This window comes from Neolamprologus multifasciatus, chromosome 4 (assembly GCF_963576455.1).
Source record: "Neolamprologus multifasciatus chromosome 4, fNeoMul1.2, whole genome shotgun sequence".
Taxonomy (NCBI): domain Eukaryota; kingdom Metazoa; phylum Chordata; class Actinopteri; order Cichliformes; family Cichlidae; genus Neolamprologus; species Neolamprologus multifasciatus.
Genome location: NC_140442.1, coordinates 22,911,553 through 22,934,157, shown reverse-complemented (window position 1 = coordinate 22,934,157; position 22,605 = coordinate 22,911,553). Strand labels below are relative to the sequence as shown.

At 41.2% G+C, this 22,605-nt stretch overlaps 1 protein-coding gene across 2 annotated transcripts; it reads left to right on the top strand.

Annotated features, from left to right (window-relative positions):
* Nucleotides 1-204: 204 nt before the first annotated feature.
* Nucleotides 205-21,301, top strand: slc29a4a (solute carrier family 29 member 4a). 2 transcript variants are annotated; one of them, XM_085157178.1, is made up of 11 exons: nucleotides 205-460; nucleotides 2,224-2,589; nucleotides 5,382-5,513; nucleotides 5,600-5,713; nucleotides 8,201-8,329; nucleotides 10,196-10,270; nucleotides 10,380-10,639; nucleotides 14,720-14,840; nucleotides 15,026-15,213; nucleotides 17,639-17,879; nucleotides 18,748-21,301. In XM_085157178.1, the coding sequence occupies exons 2-11, from the start codon at nucleotides 2,367-2,369 to the stop codon at nucleotides 18,891-18,893; spliced, it is 1,629 nt and encodes a 542-aa protein (XP_085013304.1). In that variant the 5' UTR covers nucleotides 205-460; nucleotides 2,224-2,366; the 3' UTR covers nucleotides 18,894-21,301. The 2 variants fall into 2 exon arrangements, with proteins under 2 accessions (XP_085013304.1, XP_085013303.1); XM_085157177.1 differs by having other exon boundaries at nucleotides 207-460; nucleotides 10,380-10,648.
* Nucleotides 21,302-22,605: the final 1,304 nt, after the last annotated feature.

The following is a 22,605-nucleotide window of genomic DNA, read 5'->3' as shown; positions in this document are numbered from 1 at the left end:
TTTTAGTTGTAGTTTGATGACTTACACCATGACTTATAAATCATTAAAAAACAAAGCAGCACTTTCAAATCTTTAAAGCAGGTGATTAAACTGGAAAGTTGTTGGCGACGCACTGGGATGAATTCTCTGCTCTATCGGTGCCTTTCAAAAGGCTGATTGCAAAAGATGAACAGCCACAGGCGGGTGCCCCCCCGCCCCCTCCTCCTCCCTCCTCCCCCCTTCGCTTTCCTCATCCATCCATCCGCGCTTCCCCCTGCCTCTGCCGCTGGATGGTGCGTTTTTAGGACCCCACGGAGGAGGAAACCCGGAGCTTTTCCCCTCTGTCTGATGGAGACGGCGCTGAGGAAAGGAGCGAGTCCGGTCGGCGGAGACCACCTCGAGGATCCTGCAGGAAGGACTTCGCTGCTGCTGTAGGAAGGCGAGCGAGAGGGGGAGAGGAGCGAGAGGGGAGACTTGGGAGGTAACGGGCCGTTAATAACCTGTTGTTGGTGTGTTTTTGTTTGTCGTTCTTAAAGAGGAGAGCCGAATGAGCGACGTGAGAGCGACACGTTAGCCGTGCTGGACTGACTGGGCTGGATTTCTAAAAGAGGAACTGGCATTATTATCTCTGTTTCGCCCTCCGCTCTAACGTCCTGCTCATATTTATTTTTTCATTAGATTTTATGAAAATCACGCGTTTTTCTATCAAAAGCAAATGATTGTGAGTTAATTTGTTCATTTGCCATTTCTGCAGGCGTACGCTCTTCAGAAGGCGTAAAACGAGATGTTAGTTTTATTTATTCCTTTTCTTTTCTTTCTTTTATACATTTTTTTGCTCATTTAAGTCAACAATAGAAACTGCAGCACATCAGACTGCAATTCAGTTACAGCAGCTGGCTGGAGCCTTTTAATTTAAAAGGAGAAGGGCTGCGAGCGCCGCCCGAAGTCTGGACGTGGAATCTGTACTGAGCGTAAACTGGGATCATATCTGATCTAGAACAGCAGCCCGGCTTTACTTCATAAACAGAGCTGTCACTGCATTGTATTTAATCACCTGTTCCTCTGGGGGGCCACCGGGCCCGTGATGTTACACAGATGATAACCTTCTTACATCATCTGATCCTACCAGTTTCCAGACAGCAGAGGATTAAAATAGAACATAAAAAGAAATAAAGAAGGGTTGTTCCGCACTCGGGAGCTTCGTGCTGTTGGCCTGGAGTGAAATAGCACTTGCAGGGCTCCAGAAGTGAGCAGAGAGACTGGCAGCGAGGCCGCAGGGTTGAATTGTTTCCTCCTCTTTGCATGTCCCCCGGTGTTTGCACAATCCTGCCGCAGGTGCGCAGAATAGAAGCGCTTTTGTGCTCTCTTTCTACGCCAGTTTGCATATTGAACAACATCAGCGGCCATTAATATTGATCCAGTTTGTAACAATGTTGACTGAAGTAAATGCAAACACGTATTGAACCGCAACTCAGCTGCTCTGATGACAGAAGGGACTAACTTACATTTAAAAGTGAGCAGGGGTTCCTCCGCTCCTCAGCAGGCTACACTTTCAGTCATAGTGCAGAGAATTTATTGGCGTGTGTTCTGACTGCAAATCAAGTTTCTCATTAATTGCTCGGCAGCAAAGGGCAGTGCTTATCTCATTTATAAGCCTGCAAAGTGACTAGATTTGGACTGTTGGCTACAAATAAAAATCAGGGTAGTGGTGACAACAAGAGATTCCAAGCGAGTGTTGAGGTGTTTTTGGTATTGCATGCTGCAACTGTGATGAGCATCGTGCTCTGTTTTCTGATCTTTGTAGACAAAACGATTCAACAGGTGAAAGAATACAGTGGGCTTCTCTGTTGAATTGTAAAGCTGCAAAAATGCAAACTAGTATAATGACTTGAATTGTAGATGACGGATATTTCTGTTAGTCGGCTTATTGATTTCCACTTGGACCTCTTCCTCTTTTCTACACTGCACAGCAGCAGCTCTCTCGGCGCCTCTTTACTGAATGCAGAGATGCATTTATGCTCACCTTGTCTGTCACTCAGTCATGCATCCTTTGTCATTCTGTTTCTCTCTGTTAATATGCTTCTCACACCGACACACATACACAAACAGGGGGGCCACATTTTTTTTTGCTGTGTCTAACCTTGAGTTTTGTTATTTTCCGGAAAGCACAGCTTGCGTTTTTTCTAGTCTTCTTCTGTCTTTTCTTATATTTAATTCTGTTTCCCGTTCTTTCATGCCCTGCAGATTCTCCATCATCAGAAGGCCTCCTGCATCTCTTCCAGGGCGTGCCTCTGTGATTGCGTCTAACATGCACGCTCACAAGAGCGCACAGCTTGTCTAATCAACCACAGTGCGTGTTTCTTCACGAGCGTACGTCAAGTGCAGGAATGGGTTCAGTGGGCGCGGAGCGCCGCAGGCCCACGCCGGCCCAGACGCCCGAGGAGAGGGACGTGTGGAGGGATGGAGGAAGATCTGTTTGGAGGGAGGGCTGGAGAGAGGGAAGAGAGAGCGGCATTGTGCAGAGCTACAGCTTCGATTCATACCAGCTGGAGGAGGAGGAGATCAGTAAAGACGCACCGGAGCGAGGAGTGCTGGCTTTGTCCGAGCCCGGTGAGGGAGTTTTTGTTCTATCTGTGCATGAGTGTGTGTAATCTACTATTTATAAAGAGAGAGGCGAGGAACATGGAAGGAAGGGGGTAGGTGTACCAACAAACAGCAATTTGTCAAAGTGAAAAAAGGCACATTAATATCCTTCTACTCCTAAACACCAGGAACAAAGTGTTTAGATACGTGGACAGAGAGAAAAGTGTTTGCCAATGATTTTCCACCAGGAAATTTAAAATGCACCTTCTTCATTGTTTACCACACTTTCACATTATATTCTATATATAAAGAATTTAGACAGAATAGCATTTACATGTGCTGTTTACATATTTACTGATTAACTGTTAGATATGTATTCAGAGGGTAGTAAAGCTCTGCTCTGGATGTTTTTAAAAGATATTTGAGATTGTAAGAAGCAGTGAAAAAGGTGGTTATAGGACATTTGCATTTTTCAGCTGGAAGTTTTCAGAGTTTGCACAGTTGTAGATCGAAGAACCCCAAGATCTTTTATATCACTGCTACTGATACCGCAGATTAACTACCCAAACTGTCTTATCTTTTAAGACCTGCTGAAATTGTATCTGTGTGGATGGGCTGTGATCTGCTCACCTGTGTTGATTTGACCTGAAACAAGCACATACGCCACAACATTATGTGGGATTTGACAAGAGAGAGGTGGAGAAACTCAAACTGCATGACTGCGAACCCGAGCTGTCAGTGAGTGTGGATAACTCACCTTCACTGCATCCATCCAAATCAACTTTGTTCTGGTTTAAACTGCAGTGTTTTATTGTTGTTTGTTTAACAACAACAAAACACAACACTGTTCAGAAGTGTTAATTTCTTTATATTTAATTAGGAAAATGGGTGCAGAGATTTATTGAAACATGCAAACATACATGTAAATACAGTATATAATACAAAACAGAGTTTGTATAATTCTAATCAGCTTGAAAGTTAAGATTTGGTACGACCACCTTTATTCTTCAGCAGGATTTTTAACAAAGGTTTTTGCAACAAAGTGGCTGAAGATGCAATTTAAAGTTGATTCTTTGCTGTTCTTCTTCTTTGTCGGTTACGTGGATTACACTACAGTGGTTCATCCCTTAAGTTAGGTGCGTTTTTATATTTGAATGTTCCTCTAAAAAGAGCCAATACCGGACTGAAAGTGAGTAAAAAGGTAGCCAATGTAAAACAAAGAAAAAGAAAAAAAGAGAGAGAAACTATTAAAGTTCTTCAGAAAGTCTAAAGAACTTTCTAGAAAGTCTGGCTCTTTAGAAGCAGAATTAAGAAGTGGCTCAAGACTTTTTTACAGCGCTGTATTGACATTTGATTTATTGTCAAATACACTTTACAACAGCAGCTAACCGGAAAAAAATGTTTTAAAAAATCTGAAATAAAAATTTTAGTTATATTAAGCTTTAAGTCTCTTCCCCCTCCCCTTTTTACCATTTTTAACAATGAGACCATCAAACTTCAGTGCTGCAGCTAAGCTTCTATACCAACAGCTACCACAACAGATAACTAATATGCAAACTTTATTTAAAAAATGAACAATATTGAAAGTGACATCAGATTTTTTAAATCAAAGGTTAAACATGGCCGTGCTGCTAGATTATTCCAGCCCACTTAACCTCTGGATAAGTTCTTCCAAATGTAGAAAACCAATTGGTTTTCCCAGCTGTGTTTGGGCAGGTTTTAGGTGCACCCTGGACAGGTTGCCAGTCCATCAAAGGGTACTTACATTTTTGTAAATAATAAGTCAGAATGGATTTAATAAGCGTCTTGAAGATTTGTATGGGCAGTGCATGTTAGACACAGAGGGCGGTCTTGATAACAAAAAACTGCTGTGTTGCCTGGTTACACGGGTTACACAAAGGCCATGTTAATCAGGTCATAAGTGACCAGTGACGCACAATGACGGCCTTGCAGGCAGAAGCCTTTTTCGCTGCTCTCTTCATGTGTTTCTTACTTATATTTTGCTCTTTTTTCCTGCTTCCCTTTCTTCCCTGAAGCTGTCAGTCTTCATATTTCAGTCTGCAACAAAACAGACAGGGGATGCAATCTCCACAGAGTCTGCCTTCTCCTAGGAGAAAATAAAAGATAGAGATGTGGCAAAGCAGCCTCCGAGAATGAGTTAACCTTAAGATGTCATTTCAGTTCTGCAGCTGCACAACAACTGTGTTTCTGAGCAGAGGACAACAGGTTTTATGAAGGTGTACATTGATTTTTATTTTCAGCAACCAAATTAATTTTAAAAAGGTGAAAATCCATTTGTATCATCAGATGCATCAGTAAATAATTTTTTTGTTTCTATAGTAATAAAGTAGTGACATGAGTCAGCGAGAAGGACATTTTCCCACTCAGTCTGCAGTAAAGCCTAAATTCTCATGATGAATGATTTGGGGCCATTAATATTAGGCTTACAGGATTAGGAAAGGATTAAGAACAGTTATATAAAAAACCTGCACATCACACTTTCTCCATGTAACCGATCCAGCTGCAAAACAGAAATGTACGAGTTTTAACTGAAGCTATTTTGACAGCTAGACCATGATCTGAGATCCCCGTGATTAATCTTTCACTAACACAAGCGCAACAGTCTGTTCCACCATCAGCTGCTCCATCAAGTGGAACAGAGGCGTTCCTGCTGCCGCTGTACCTTTCTTCCTCCTGATTAGCTTCTCTGAAGACAGAGTGTTCTGGCTTCAGTCCTAATTCAGATGTTAATCATATCCCGCCGTCTGATTTCATGCTGCTTTAATTCTCTAACCTATGACTCCCATTTTGCTGCTCAGACTTTGAGGAACCGATCCCTGACGACCGTTACCATGGCATCTACTTTGCAATGCTACTGGCTGGAGTGGGTTTCCTGCTTCCCTACAACAGCTTCATCACAGATGTGGATTACCTGCATCAGAAGTTTAAAGGTATAAATATGGATGAGTGTGCACAAAGTCACGTTTGCGGTTACGGCTCGAGGCTACGCTGTCACATCTCTCTCTTGTTCTTACAGGGACATCGATAGTGTTTGACATGAGTCTGACGTACATCTTAGTGGCTTTGCTGGCCGTCATCCTCAACAATGTGCTGGTGGAGCGACTCAGCATGCACACCAGGATCACTGTGGGTAAGTCAGAGAGGCGCCAAGAGCACAGACCGAGTGGAAAATTAAAAACTGTTCCATTAAAACTTACCCTGTTACTTATTAAATACTTTGGGAGCACACAGTCCCGAAGAGATCTACCCACAGGGGAGCGTCACTGAGAACTACAGTCATGAAAAAGAAAGCACATTCCCTTTCAATTCTTTCACAGATCAGGGTGTAAAAAAATCATCTCGGCCTTCAGACTATTTAAATATAACCTCAGATATATTTTTACACCATGCCACTTTATTTTACAAACACTAAGGCAAAATGAACGGTAGAGTGTGTGCACCCTATGATTCAGCAGCTTGGAGAACCACATTTGATAGCAATAATTGAAGAAGCTGTTTTCTGTATGACTTCAGTCTCTCACATTATCGTATTGCAAAAATGTCAGTGCACCTTGTGGGCATTTGTTTATGCACAGCATTTCAGTCAGCTTGAGCCTGGGCTATTGCAACACTTTGATTTTTTTTCTTTTTCAGCCATTCTGTTGTAGATTTGCTGATGTGCTTGCAATCATGGTCCTGTTGAAAGACCAGCCTGGGCCAAGCTGTCAGACAGATGGCCTCACATATGACTCTAGAATACTCTGGAGAATTTAAACACATTCTCACTCTCGAGGCTCAATATTTTACGGTGACAAATTGTCAACATGTTACGCTTCCGGGCAACCAACACGTTCCTAAATGATGAGATCGGAAAAATAGGGAAATATGAGAACCATTTGGAATCAATCCACACATATTCGTTCAATTTCCTCAAATCACTTTGGAAAACACTATTTCACGTCATTAAAGTGCTGGTTAAGGTTAGGAATAAGGTTATGGTTAAGGCTGGAATACATGGCTGGAACATGTTTTACCACGGGATCGTCATTCTACTGTATTTCACCCATAACCCGGCGCTACCTTAAGAACGCCGAAGGTCGCCTTCCGGGAACGCTGCAGGATGTAACAAATCGTCAGGATGTTACGCCTCCGGAGTGAGAACGAGCTGAGGATTTCATGGTCAACTCAGTGGCTGCAGGGCGCTCGCGTCCTGTGGCTGCAGAACAAGCCCAAATCATCCAACGTCCCCCACCATGCTTGGAAGCTGGTATGAGCTGTTTGCGCTGATATGCTGTGTTTGGTTTTTGACAAATAGAGTTCCGTGTTTTATAGCCAAACATCTTCACTCTGTCCTTTGGACTGAGAACCATTGTTCCAGAAGTCTTTTTTTAGTTCTATCTTTGCAAATCTGCGCTGTCATGTTTTTTTTAGAGAGACGAGGCTTTCACTTCAAACCTTTTGAAAGAGCCGTACACTGTACTATGATGAACATTAACATTTGACGTGCTGGCTGAGGCCTGTAGAGTCCAAGATGAAGTTTCTCTGAGTGTTGCACGGTTTGACCTTGTGGAGAATTTGCACAAGAATGACACAAGACTTGGCTTGTGGTTGGTAATGGAACATAACTCTTATTATGGTCTTTGATCGTTTTGTAATCCTCGTTAAGCTTCTTCATGTTGTCTTAATGGCTTTGGTGTATAATTTCTGATATGCCAAGATTTATATTTTATTTTCATGAGTCAAAAATCATATTTTACTCCCACACACATATGAAGCATAAAGCCAAAAACTTCACTGCTGGTTAAAATCTGTTTTATTTTTAATTCTTAAGCCTAACCTTACAAGCTGTCCTTCACGTGTGGACACGTAAAACGGTGCACTACTTCCAGCAGTAGTAACAACTGTCAAAAAACAGCAGGAAGCTCAAAGCTTATCAGAGTGTGCAAAAATGGGAAAATGTTATAAAGATAAAGAAAAATCCACTTTTCCACGGATCTCCTGTGGTCTTTATTCATAAACACCACAGGAGATCCGTTTTTGGCTTTTGCCGAAAACTGTGAATTGACAAGCAGCGGTTTCAGGATTCATCTGCATCTTCCTCAGATTGCTTTCATATTTCAAAAACATCTTTAAAGGTGATTTGACTTGCTCTTTGAATAAGCTGTTCGGTAACAGGCGAGCACATACAGGCTGATTTAAAATCATATTTGTTAAAGTCTTAGCTGGAGATACTGGAGAGATGTGGCCAAAAATATTAATCTTTGCAGAAATGATTCTCAAACTGTGATATTGGAGATGAACCTAGAAATATTAAAGCCCTTCAAGCTCACCCTTAAAAAAATCATGATAAAACGTTCTTTAAATATGCATGTTCCCGGGAAGTTTGAGATCACTGCACATACATGATAAATTTCAGAACGGGTTTCACCCCAATAGCCTCTGCTGCTTAAAATAGCTGTGCTTGTATCTTTGGTTAAAGGTCTTTTGAAGTTTGTTGTCAGCTTGAGAGCGTATCCCCGGGTTAAAGAGTTAATGAACTGCCTCACACATAGTTTCCTCACTCTTATCAAATATGTGTTCAGTCCTGCAGTCACAACATTACCTGGATCACTGACTCAGCCTGTCACTCTCTCTGCAGGTTACATCTTAGCTTTGGGGCCCCTGATCTTTGTCAGCGTGTTTGACGTTTGGCTGGAAAAGTTCACCACCAAGCAGGCTTATGTCATCAACCTGGTATCAGTGGGAGTGGTGGCCTTTGGATGTACAGGTACTTTGATGTTCTTTTACCCTAATAATGGTTAAAGGAACTGAATGACAGTAGACTACACTTAAAAGGCAGAAGAGCCACTCTTGACTACATCCTTGCAGCCTTGACTTTTTGGAACTAGATGAACTATAATTGGATGAAAGGCTAGAAAGACAGATTGCCAACATGTTACAATCAGCAGAATCCATCTGCACCAATTAGCGCAACTTGTCTGCGATGTGGCTCTTTGCAGTAGGGAACTCGGCTCAGCTATCTGGCACCTGGTTGCATTCTGGTTGTAGTCTATATAAAATCAAGGTGGTCAAGCACTTCTTGCATTTTGCAGTTAAATTACAGAGACGCAGCAATTTTTTTTTCACTTTTTGTGGAGAAATTTCAGAATTTCAGTTTCATATCCATCGGTTTCTGGCTGTGCAATGACTGTAAGCAGTTAATATGAATTTCTATGTATGTAGATGGCAAAAGATTTTCCATCTACATGCCAGTTTATCACACACAATTGCCACAAACAGGCTGCATGTAATTTCGGACTTAACTGAAACTAGCAGCCTTTGAGAAATGATTGCTAGCCTTTCAAAAGCCTAGCAATCATTAGCCGCTATTACAGCCACCTGTGCCTTGTCTCCCGTATAAATCAACGCAGTAACAATGCTTATAAGCTTTAAGGCTTAACATCTTTGAAAAAAATCACTGCTGCAGATTTTTTTAATGAAGGGAGAAATTAGCTTTCGAGACAAACTCTCTTTTTCTGTCCCAGGCTATAGAGATGTTAGCTAGTTTTACTGTACAGGCTGTATGTAAATGATGGCTCTCATGTGAGTTTTTTTTAACCATTAAGTGACCATTTTTGGATGAAAGGGTGCACAGCTCGGATATCAGATGGGACAAATTAGCTTGGTTAGCAAGCTACATTTTTAAAATATACCGATGCAACACAGACACATGTGTAATAATAGCTTTAGGTAACAGACCTTTAAATACTAGAATTTGAATCGCCATAACTGTTGCACAAACTTATTTGGAGGTCTGCCTGATAATTACATATAAAAAAAAACCCTCCAAAAGGTGCTAACAACACAATCACCTTAATGAGGTTGATTTCAGGGACTCTGAAATTGTCTCAATTGTGCCTCAAGTGGAGATTAGAGGACCTGCATTGGGTTTAGTCCTGGAGCTGCTGGTTGTATATGACAATGTGAAAAGTGTGGCTCATAACAAAAAGCTTACAATGTACTGTTTACACTATTTTACGTCATTAAAGTGCTGGTTAAGGTTAGGAATAAGGTTATGGTTAAGGCTGGAATACATGGCTGGAACATGTTTTACCACGGGATCGTCATTCTACTGTATTTCACCCATAACCCGGCGCTGTTTTGTCTGCAGGCAGCTAGCAGACAACAACACTCTGCTAAAGCCTGTACACCACCGATTCAGCCTGTAAAAAAAGGCAGAAAAAGTGGAACATTTAGCTCCTTAATAGCCAGACTATTCCCTCATGAGTTTGTGGAAAACAATATAGAGCTATAAGGACAATTTCTTTTATTAAAAGGATAATAAATTATAACTAAATATGTGTCAGAGCTCCCCCTGTTGGGATAAACACAAACCCAATAGAGGTTTTGGTCCTCAGCTGCTGCTGACTTTAATACACAGAGCCGTTTTCCTCTGTGTGTTTGTCAGTGAGAACTCAGAGTTTCTGCCTGCTGTAATATCAGTTTAATTAGTGGAGGTCTGAGGGTCAGAGCAGCTTCTCTCAAGTGGTGTGTGGTGGTTCATTAAGTTCCCCTCTAAATAAATCGTGTTGTTACAATGTTGACTGTTGGGCCTCTATTTACACTGATAACTGCCTCCCTCCTCCCTCTTCAGTGCAGCAGTCCAGTTTCTATGGTTACATGGGGATGCTGCCCAAGAGGTACACACAGGGGGTAATGACTGGAGAGAGTAAGTACACTCAACGATTAGCACACACGTTTACGTTAGCTCTCGCTGCCAGGCTTTGTCATCCTCCTCACCTTCTTCATCTCCTTCATCATTTACGTACCCTCCTCAGGTACGGCCGGGGTGATCATCTCGCTGTCCCGCATCTTCACCAAGCTGCTGATCAAAGACGACAAGAAGAACACGCTGATCTTCTTCCTCGTCTCCATCAGCATGGAAATGCTGTGCTTCCTGCTTCACCTGCTGGTCCGCCGCTCACGATTTGTCCGGTATTACACCAGCCACGCCCAGGGTAAAAGTCCGGGCAAATGTCACGATCCGAGAGACAACGGGACCGGGTACAGGGTTCACCACGATGTCACTGCAGAGGAAGTAAGATTTGTAAGTTTATGGACAGCTTATTGACTCACATGTGTTTTATGTCTGTTCACTGCGAATACTAAGTATTGTTAGCCAGCAGCAGGCTCACTTACTCTGGCACAGAACACACATCTTAACATATATACTTTATATTCCAAGGATCCAGGCTTTCTTTAAAGTGTTTAAAGTGCTCTTGAACTATTGCCTTTAGATAGTGGATGGTTTTCACTCTTTTATATTACAGTCCTTGTAGCCGATCATTTAAAAGGAGTGATTTTTGTTTATTATGCCATTAACACTAACCTATGAATCCTTCAATCATTAATAAGCTAACTTGGATCAGTGTTGTCTTAAGTGTACCGTTAACAGCTGTGACAAAGACACAAAATTTCTTCCCATTTCTTGAGCTAAATCTATGAAAAGTGTCAAAGATAACAGAGTTTAACAGGCAGAAAATGTTTTACACTAACGTTCCCAAAGCACTATCAGTAGAAAACTTATATCTCAGCATGCTGTGCAGCATATTCTTAAAAAATGAATTAAATTGTAAGTAGCAAACAAAAGAACTAAACAAGTATCTACAGCAGATGAAGAGTATTTGAAAGTCATGGTCTTAAGAAATAAGAAAAAGAAATCCAGCAAAGACCTGACACACGACCAGAGAGATGTATCTGGCCCTTCAGTCGATCCATCTACTGTTCACTAAAGATGGTGGAAGGATGGCTCTCAAGAAGCCGTTCTTAATGAAGGGAAAGAAAAAAGACTTATGCCAAATTACATGAGAACTGTACTGAAAATAGGCGGGAACATGTCTGATGGAGTGATGAATCCAGTTTTGACATTTCTGGTTTAACTGTTCATCAGTATGTTTGGAAAAGGTGAGGAGAGGTACAACAGTGTCTACAGCCATCTGTAAAACACGGTGGAGGCTCTGTCACGGTTTGGAGCTGCATTTCAGTCAGTGCTGTTGGTGTTTTTAAAACTGATGGAATTATGAATGCAGAAAAGTACCATCAGATTTTAATTCGCTATGCAGTAACAACTGAAAAGCATCTGATTGGTTTCATTTTTCAGCATGATCCCAAACACACTGCCAATGCAGTAAAAGCATAGCTGGCTAGAAGGACACGCAAAGGAACATCGGTCATGGATTGGCCTCTCCAGAGCCCAGACTTCAGCATTATTGAAGCAGTGTGGGATCATCTTGACAGAGAACAGAATAAAAGGCAGCAAACATCCAAAGAAGAGTTTTGAATGAAAGCCTGGAGAACTATTCCTGAAGACTACTTAAAGAAATGACAAGAAAGCTATGCATATCTCCTGTAGTGCATTTGGTACCAAAAGTCATAAATATGCCAAAGTGCTTGGACTTGATATTTTGCTGTCAGCGTTGTATCTTCAGCGTCTTTGATATTTTTCTCACGTTGCTTTTCAAGTTAGATTAGGATACTGACTCGACACAGACCAACAGGCTCCCTCATTAAAGCTTCCGCTACATGTTTTATTCATTAGATCATTTATAAATATTGTAATGACAAATAGTTTCTGGACTCAGACAGAGAGGAAATGCCAGGCCTCTAAACTGTAATGTCATCCAGAGCGAGCACGCACACAAGTATTGAGGGCTGGTTGTGCTTAAAAATGCAATCACTTAGTAGCTATGAGCTGTTTCTTGGCTGCTGGTCAGAAAGATGCTAAAGGAGAGGAAGAGCAAAAGATATTGGAAGTTGTTCTTTAGGGCTGAGGAATATAGGGAGTGGTGCAGGAGAAAGACGGAGAGTTGATAACGCCTCCTTTGAACCCAGAGAGAAAGAGAGTCACGATGCTGAGAGAGAGAAAAAAAGTTTACGGGAAGCTACTAATGCGAGACAAGTGAGAGAGGCAGTGCAGAGAGTGGGGAAGAGTTGTAGAGAAAACATAAGACAAAACAAATTAAAGGAAGAGAAGGGAAAGAGAGCAGGACACCGGCCATGACAACAAGAGGAAAAGAGGGAAAGAAAACGACTTTGAATTGAAACCCACTTTGTAGCTGTGCTTTAAGCAGCATTTTGTAGCCTGAAGACATGAAGCTAGTACTGCTCATCCTGCTCAGTGTGTGTGTGTGTGTGTGTGTGTGTGTGTGTGTGTGTGTGTGCATCTCAGAGCCTTCAAAGGAAGAAACTGCACCTGAGGCTGTCATCGCTTAATGTGTGCGTGTTCATATTTGTATGTGCGCCATTACATACAAGTGTGTGATGGACGTCCCGCAGTGTTTTACAGCTCTGTGTGTGTGTGTGTGTGCGTGTGTGTGTGTCTGGGGTTGATTCTGGCAGATCTTTGTTCTGGTTGCCATGGGAAATGAATGCAGCTCTTCCTATTATGCGATAATCAAGAATAGGAGTGCCTTCTGGCCCGGCAGCCCCTCTAATCAACTAATGGATCTGTGTGTGTGTGTGTGTGTGTGTGTGTGTGTGTGTGTGTGTGTGTCACCTGGCTCAGTGAATTAGTGTGTATTTGGAAAGACCTAAGCATAAAGCGATGTGCCCATACCCGGAAAGATGTCTGTGTGTGTGTGTGGTGGTGGACGTCATTACGTCAACCTTCAGCCGGTCACAGCCATCCTCTCTAATAGTCACTGTCATAAAAAGGGAATGTCATGTATCCCAGAAGCCATTGCTAATGAAAAAAACAAAAACATGTAAAGGTCAAAGCAGTAAAAGTGAATGTGTTTATTTATTGTGTGATGGCTACCTCTAGTGTTTCCTTAAAGAACCTTCATAAAAAGGTTTTCAGAAATGAGCAACAAAGTCTTAATTTTCCCACTCAGAACTATGTTTAAAAATAAATACAGTTCAGTATTTTCTAGCATAGGGAATTAAAAGGGGACAGAATCACATGTTTGAGTGTTTTTGAGGACAAAGGACCCTTTTTTTTAAACCTTAAAGATAAGGATGAGTATATGAGGGAGGCTGTGACTTCAAAAGATGATAAGTACTGCCCACACCTGCAGAATGGATCTGCATTCCTAATATAATAACCAGCTGGGTTTTTGTTCTTTTCTGGAGTCGTCGTTTGCTTACTTTAACTCCAAAACTATATCACCCGCAAAACAAAAAACTCCTAAACCTCCAAAACAAAGTTTGCATCTTGCAGCTAATGCAGCTAACATCACCACCTCTCTGCTGCTCGCCTACTCTCTGTACTCTTATGTAATATATTTATTCTGTGGGACAGCAAATATCCCCAAAACGCTGTTCTCATTTACATATGTTTTTCTGTTTCTGTCATCACACAGAGATGAGAGTGTGAAACAGGGAAATGTAGCCCATTAACTTACAAGACCATTTTCACTCACCTCTAAAAATCCTGAAACGATCGTGAATATAAGTTTAAAGCAGCGGCTAAGATCTAAAATGATCACTTAGAGAGAAAGCAGTCTTTTTCTTCCTCTCTCACTCTAATCAGTTTTTTTTGGATACCACCCAAACTGTAAGTAATTATATGAGTAGCTAGAGCTCTGATCTCATAAAAAGTGCTTTCTGATTGTTGTTTTCACAGTCTGCAAATTAACAAGTTTGTCGCTCTAGGGCCCGCGACATAATGTTCTTGCTTTGTCACTCTTATTTTTTTCCACATCTTCACTCATTATCATTATTGGGTCTATTTCATGTTGATTTTTTCACATTGGGGTTGTAATGTAGTGATCTTTAATAACTTCTTAATCTTGTAGTTTTTACAAGTATGTTCTGACTAGAAAATTCTCCCTTAGGACATCATTCCCACAGTGTTGAAGGATTAGCCTTCTAATTATTTTTAAATACGTCATTGGATCCAACACAAATGAGTTCCTGAAGCTAGGGTCGTTCAGCACATTGATATTAAATGTTCATGTTTTCTGTTGCACACCCACTACGTGTAAAGACAAATAAATGTCTGAATGATCTGAGATATCTGACTATTTTACATTCTTTTCATTTCATTCATATATATATATCTATGTATATATATAGAGAGAAATATGTTACAATTAAGATTTGAAAGCATTAACATAAAGTCTCGTGTGTCTGTTCAGTTTAGAAGATTACAGTAAACATCTCGTCTGTCTCTCTTCAGGGAAACGGTGGTACAGGAGCGTCTTCTGTGGAGGAAGGCGTCGAGGACATTGCGGGCGGTACCTATGTTCGATTTGATGCCCCAAAAGCCAAGATGAGAAGGAGCTGGCCCGGGCTCCGAGGTAGTCTCTTTCAAAATCTTGTCTAATCACTTCTTAATTACCCTCTGACTCCAACAGATGGATCTGAAATTTAAATGCATCCCCTGGTGATTTTGTTTAGGTAGAGGAGCGATCTCAATGAAATGACTGCTCGAGAGAATCATTTGAATTTTTAATACGGTCCTGTGTGTGTGTTCTCAAACCAGACATGATCTTGCATCGTTACGTGGTGTCCCGCGTGATCTGGGCCTACATGCTGTCAATAGCTGTGACCTACAGCATCACGCTCTGTCTGTTTCCCGGGCTGGAGTCAGAGATACGAAACTCCACCTTAGGTGAATGGCTCCCCATCCTCATCATGGCCACCTTCAACATGTCGGACTTTGTTGGCAAGGTGAGCTATATATTAACTTCACAAGTTTGAATTTAAACATTTTGGTGACTTTTACATGAATACCACTTCACACATGATACTTTCGCGAGTGATGGGAGAAGGGAGCCGGAGATCGACAGACGGATTGGGGCTGCAGCTGCAGTAATGCGGATGCTGCACCGGTCCGTCGTGTTGAAGAGGGAGCTGAGTGTAAAAGTGAAGCTCTCAATTTACCGGTCGATCTACGTCCCTACCCTCACCTATGGCCACAAGCTGTGGGTAGTGACCGAAAGAACGAGATCGCAGATACAAGCGGCAAAAATGAGCTTCCTCCGAAGGGTGGCTGGCCTCTCCCTTAGAGATAGGGTGAGAAGTTCGGCCATCCGGGAGGGGCTCAGAGTAGAGCCGCTGCTGCTCCACATCAAAAGGAGCCAGCTGAGGTGGTTCGGGCATCTGACAAGGATGCCTCCTAGGTGAGGTGTTCCGGGCATGTCCCACCGGGAGGAGGCCCCGGGGCAGACCCAGGAAACACTGGAGAGATTATATCTCTCGGCTGGCCTGGGAACGCCTTGATGTTCCCCCGGATAAGCTGGAGGAGGTGGCTGGGGAGAGGGAGGTCTGGGCCTCTCTGCTTAGGCTGCTGCCCCCGCGACCCAGCCTCGGATAAAGCGGATGAAGATGGATGGATGGATGGATGGACATAATACTTTCTATAAAATTGGAGAGATTAGAATCTGCTATTCTGCTTCCAGCCCAAGGACGTACAATCGTGCCTTCATATGTTTCATGGTGGTGACTTTTAACCTTTGATTCCAGGGATTTAAGTTTTTGGAGAGAAATTTGTAGAGAACAACCCCAGTTCCAAAACTTTTGTGACACTGTGTAAAATGTGAATGAAAAACAGAAATCCAAAGCCTGGCTTTTGGCTGATCCATGTTCTTTATTCATCCAAAGAACATGGATCATCTTAAAATATGGTTTCTTCTTTGCACGATGGAGCTGTATCTTCATACGTGGATAGCACAGTGTGGTCACACACAGTGATTTCTGGAGGCACTCCTGAGCCCACACAGTGATTTCTATGACAGAGTCATGTCTGTTTTTTATGGAAGCCTGTTTCCATCTCAAAAAAAAAAAAAGGGTATCCATATGATATAGCTCAAAACTTCGACTTATTAACTTGAAATTTCGACTTACTTTTCTCAGAATTTTGAGTTAATAACTCGACATTTCGATTTAGCTACTGGTAGCTTAGCTGTAGCATTTGTAGCTGAGGGCTTCAGCTTCCAGGTAACAAGGAAATGACTTCATTCACGTAGATTACTGATTGGCAGTGCTAACTCAAAATGTCGAGTCAATAAGTCGAAATTTCAAGAAAATAACTCAAAATTTCAAGTTATGGATACTTTTTTTTGTGGCGGAAACAGGCTTCCATAATTTTTAATGCAGTGCTGTCTGAGCTGTTTTTCAGCCTTGTCCCTTGCACACAGAGATTTATCAGGATCGTTTGATCTACTATGTATAACAGATGATGAGGAATATTACTGAAATTGTTCCAAAAATGCAGTTTTTTTGCAGATTGCTGAAAGTCTGCCTCTCTAAGATGCTCTTTTTAAATTAAGTTTTAGGTTTGTTCTGTTGTGAATCCCATCATTTTGGAACTGGGCCTGTATTAACTTACTGCCAATGTATAAAATTCACTGGTTTAACATTAATATTAAATGCTATTGCCCTTCTCACGCTACACTTACTGAGATTTTGGGATTTAAATTTCCATTTACAGGCATCTTGGCATTAAAGGAACAAGAAAGACAGAAAGGCAGAGTTAACCTCGTGTAACCATTTAAGTCGTCGACCCATTAATTTAACGTAAGGCTGGTAAAACGTCTGGTGTATTGTGGGATAATTGCACTTACTATAGCTCGGAGGCTTCATCCGAACACTCTGAAACTTATCTGGTTTCCTTGGGTCATAATTTTGACTTTGAAGGCACCAACTTTGGTTTAGTGAAAGTTGTTATGTAGGCTTTGGCTTTGTCCTCGCGGCAAATTGAGTTTTTTCTTCAAATGAAAAGGGAAAGAGATTAGAAGAGGAATTAAATTGAAAAAGGAAAAGGAAAAATTAAGGTAGCTTAGAGGTATAAAAAAGAGAGAGAGAAAGAAAAATGTCACGATAAGACACTGAAAAAGTGTAAAAAGGATTTTTCTTTTGCATTTCTCTCACGGTTCACTTTGTTTTGCACTAATACTGTTATTGTTCTTATTTATTTTCCCTGACAAGTGCTTTCCTTAGAAATTGTTCCAAGCAATGGAGAATTACTGAACATAACGGTCTTAAGTTCAAAACTGCAAATGCTCGTATATTTCATATATTATTTGAATAGTTTTCCTTGTTTTTCCAAAGTGTAATACACAGCCTGACTGAAACACTCCTGCTGTCCCCTCAGATCCTGGCAGCACTGCCATATGACTGGTCTGGGGGTCGTCTGCTCTTCTTCTCTTGCCTGAGGGTGGTCTTCATCCCTCTGTTTGTCATGTGTGTGTATCCGGCCAATGAACCCACTCTATCCCATCCTGCCTGGCCCTGTCTCTTTTCTCTCCTCATGGGAGTCACCAACGGATATTTTGGGTCTGTACCGATGATCCAGGCTGCGGGCAAAGTGCCACCTGAACAGCGGGAGCTTGCAGGTGATTTTTGACTTCTTTTGTCTGATTTATTGTTAAATAAAAAGCATCAATAATTGAACTGAAGCCAGTTGATTAGACCCATTTAGCTTAATTTTAGCCATATAAGTTGTTGTATGCCACAAGAATACCATTAAATGGTTGAAAACTAGATCATTATATTCTTCTTAGCAGAATAACACTGACCTTAGCACTGTAACTGTAACTTAATTATTTTTTCAACTTAAGTCGCCTTGCTTTAGAAGGAATGACTTCTTTTTGGCCTGACAGCTAGCTTAGCTTAGCTAGTAGCAACCAGGCAAATATAGCCTATATTAGATGTAATTTTATGTTAGCTTAAGCCTTCAGAGAAGGATTACATATAAGATATCAAACAAACTCAACACTGTTATGTGCGCTGTAATATTAAACATTATTACCTGTGAGATGCTTTTTAAATGTTATCTTTAACACTCAAAAGTAATGCATATTTCAAGTGTTTTTTTAGCTAGCGGTCTCATATTGTTTTCAGGCTGGGATTTTGTGAAGAAATACTAAAGTTACATTTAGATTATAATTATAGGTTTTATTATAATTTTCCTCTGAGTGACCTGTGCTTGGTGTCTTGCACTCCTATTAATGTTAGCATGCTAAATTAGCAAGCTAAATTAGGATGGTTATAATGGCACATGCTATTCTTGCTGATGCTAACATGCAAGAACATCAAAGAGTGGATAGCTAAGATGTACTTTCTTAGACTTGTTACTCACTGTCTAACATGTTTCTTGCTTACTTGTTCACGCCGAGCAGTATTCTTTATTTAAAAATAGCATTCCCCCCGGATTAGGCAGTATGATCAGCTCTACAGTTACTCTCTGCTCTCTCTCGCCAGGGAATACTATGACTGTCTCCTACATGACAGGCCTGATGGTTGGCTCCGCTGTAGCATATGCAGCTTATAGCTTCACTGCTCCACCAACAGGAATACGCTCCTCCACGCTCAACATACACACACCTGCCAACACTACCGTGTATTGAATGTCCGTAGGTTTGACACGCACTCACTCATCCATCTGCATACATTTACATGTACACACATGCTGCGTAAGGACAGGACATTTGCCCTTTCAGCAGCATAAACTGATATACTAGACTCCAGCTGCAGAATAACTCAACAATAACAAAAGAAAAGACAAGCAGTGGCTTTTAGCGTTGAAAGGGATTAAGTGAAAAAAGTGCAGATTTCTCCACTCGCTCATCTCCCGTTAATCCACTGACCTTCAAGCATCTGCTCCGATGAACTTCCCCGGAGGAAGAGAAGTGGAGCTGTGCGTCTGCCAGCAGGCAGACATTAACCCTCAGAGTATCACACAGTAAAATTACTGTCTGCATATGTGTGAACACATCATCTGACATTTGTACAGTGCAAAGTCAAGTGATATTTTGTTGCGGGGAGCTAATGGCTTGTGGTTTTAGAGGAGACCTTGCATTATATGTGATGTTATGTTTTATGAATTCTCAGAGCTGTCGCCCATCATAGAAGCGAGATGGTGTTCAGACTCACGTAAAAATATGATCAGCGTTTTTAGACGATGAGTTCCGAAAATGCTCATTTTATTCAGGCCCTGTTATTAAAACCAGTTTAACCTCATGAGATCTCAGCCCTTATTGAGGACGACCCTAACCCTGTGCTATCAGAATAAGTCATTTTTCAAACAAATAATCATTCTAACTGAAAAAAACGTAGGGCTTGGGTTAAGGCTCGAGGCTATGAGCTGTTACCAATAACGACTCAGACCTCACAAGGGTTAAACAATCAGTGTCTTTTCTGCCTAAGACCCAAGGACATTTTTTTGACCCTGAGAGCACTGTGTTAGATATCTAATGCTGCAACCAGACTGGGGGAAATAATGGTTGGAGGCAATTATTGCAACTGTGTGCAATTAAATTTTAATGTCATTGCCTTTGAAATGGTTGCTTTGACAACGTAAATCGGATCTGCAACAACTTGCAGTCAGTCGTTGTCTTCAAAGCGAATTTGTTGCATCGAGATGACGATAAAGGAACAAAAAGACTAAATGGAGTCAAGTTGGCAGTCTGTTTTTGATAACAACAAACACTGAAATTCACAACAACTACTTCAAAATTGTGACGTAGTTGCTCAACAACCTTGCGTTCTAACAGGAGAATAACTAGTTTGCAACCAGTTGATCCAAACCCCTTACTACAACGAGACACTTTGCAGACAAGTTGTACTCTTCGATGCAGACTACTATAGACTGAATGCAACATGTTGACGATCTGTCTCCATTTATAAAATAAACTAAACAATGATTATCAGCAAAAATTCACCAATCAGTCTGATTGCTTCGTACCTTGGAGCGGGCAACACCCTCAACCTCGGGGTGACCGCTTGGTTTCACGTGAGCGGACCACGCTCCTCTCTAAACTCACCTTCTTTCTTTTCTTTTTTTTCAATCTCTAAACACTTGTAACATTTTGTGACTGCATCTTGCATGTTTGTAAAACTGTGTTGAAAGAATCTGTCCACAAAGTAATCGAACCTGTCGGTGTGGTATTTCCTACAGCAGAGGGTCTCCAGGACCACGCAATTGTCATCATGACACACAAACAATACCAGCTGTAGGGTAAAAAAAGAAAGAAAGAAATCATGTAAAAGGAGAGATTTCAGGTCATTTCTTGCGCCCCCTGATGGCTGAAAAAAGTATTTATTTACCAGAGGAGGTATCGGAGGTATTGCGTTCCTATCGCGCTAGTCTTTGTTGGTTTATCTGAAATGCTTTGCACCTCCTTTGAATGGTGTCTGTATTAAATGTCTATGTGATGATGTGGGATATAAGGGGACAAAATAATTAGTGCCAAACAGTCTGTGTTTATGACAGATGCGATTGGGGGAGGGAGAAAAAAGTGAATGTAAAGTTGTAAATACGTAGAATAAAATGCATTCAAGGCAATGAAAGGCATTTATTTTCACTACTGCAAAGCCTGTAGAAAGAATCAGATTCATATCTTTTGTAGCTTTATTTAGTTGAAGTGACCCCTGGATCCCCTCCTTTATTTATCTCTTTCTTTTTTCCAGCTGACGCGCAGCAGCGTCTCTGTTCCCTCATGTTTCCTGTTGGACTTGATTAATTTTTCAGCGATAAGAGAAGCAGCCGAGTTCACAGTTTATATATTATATTTAAAAATAAATAAATAAATAACAGACCTCAGTGTAAAGAGCCGCAAATGTGCACTGCATTATGTAAGTGATGGCTTGGATGGAGAATGTTGGCACTGTTTGAAATACGGTGGGATGCCATTTGGGAGCTAACCTCATTACTGTATGTATGTCCTGCTTCCTGCGGCCTCTCAGCGAGCTGCTGGGTTTGAAGGTGTTTTTAGTTATTTTTGGTCAATTGTGTCATTAAAGGACATGAAAAGTCTCTCTCCTTCTCTTTCTTTCTCTCCTGCAGACATTTTGAGAGAGGGGGAAATCCAACTTTCCCAGGAATGCTTTTTTTAACCATTCCTCACGATGAACTCGCACATTCATTGTGAGGATTAGTAAAGCAGTCTGGTGTTTTATGGAAATTATTTTTCTGTAGGGTTTTCAAGAAGGGTAAACAAGAAACTAGCAGCTATCTAACTAACCAACTCCCCATTTTTACGAGCTTTGATGATGGGGTGGAGATGGTTTTTAAATTATTTTTTTCAAATGTTGATTTCGCTCTTTTCTGTCTCACCACTGCAAAATATGGTCCTCAAGACGCCCATTGTGGAAAAAACAACTTCAAAGGACGTCATACTTGTACATATTTAAACTTCAGGAAGAGTGAATACTTAGAGACCCTGTGGTGTACGATCACACACCACACCTAAACTCTTAATAATGATTTCAGTTGCACCAGCGAATGCAACTTTGTGATCATTCCTGCTGCAGTAAGACCACAAAAGATGACTAAATAGACTGAATTAATTCCATGGTTAGGAAAAACAGCTTTAAGAAAGCATCTAAAGGAGCCTGCACAGTTCTGGAAAAAAAATTTTGACTGATGAAACCAAGATAACATTGATGAAACTGCTCGGGATCTAAAGCGGACTGCATCATCTGTCAAACAAGGTGAAGGATGTTATGCAGATGTGTGGCTGATAATAGTTCATCGGTGTTTATTGATGATGTGACTGCAAAGAAGCAGCAGGATGGCTTGTGAAGTGTACAGGGTTATAGTCTCTGCTCAGATTCAGACAAATGCTCCAAAACTATCTGGACAATGATTTAAAGTGCAAATGGACAATAAACCAAAGCAAACCCTTTAGAAATTTGAGGATTTTGTGTAAAAATGTCTGATATTCCTAAACAATTAATGCAATACCAGTCTGAATAAATCCATGGAGGCAGTATGAAGAGGCAACACTATAAAAATTATGAAATATTGTGTCTTGTCTGACCAATTAGGGACCTAACTGTAACCACGTGCCAAAAAATGAAAAATAAAAGTTGTCTCCAGGATCAGAACAGGATGAAGACAGCCATGCTGTCACAGCTCATAGGAGCAGCTGAGAACATGAATCCAGCAAAATTGATATTAATAATCTACTACAAGAAGAATTGCATGTACACTCCGGGAATTTTTCCACTGGTGATGTCGGACTTTCATCATGTCATAGACTTTTCTCGGATTATCCAAAGTGACACATGATGGGTTTCACAGAAGAACGAGCTTCATGAAAAAATGAATCTCAGAGA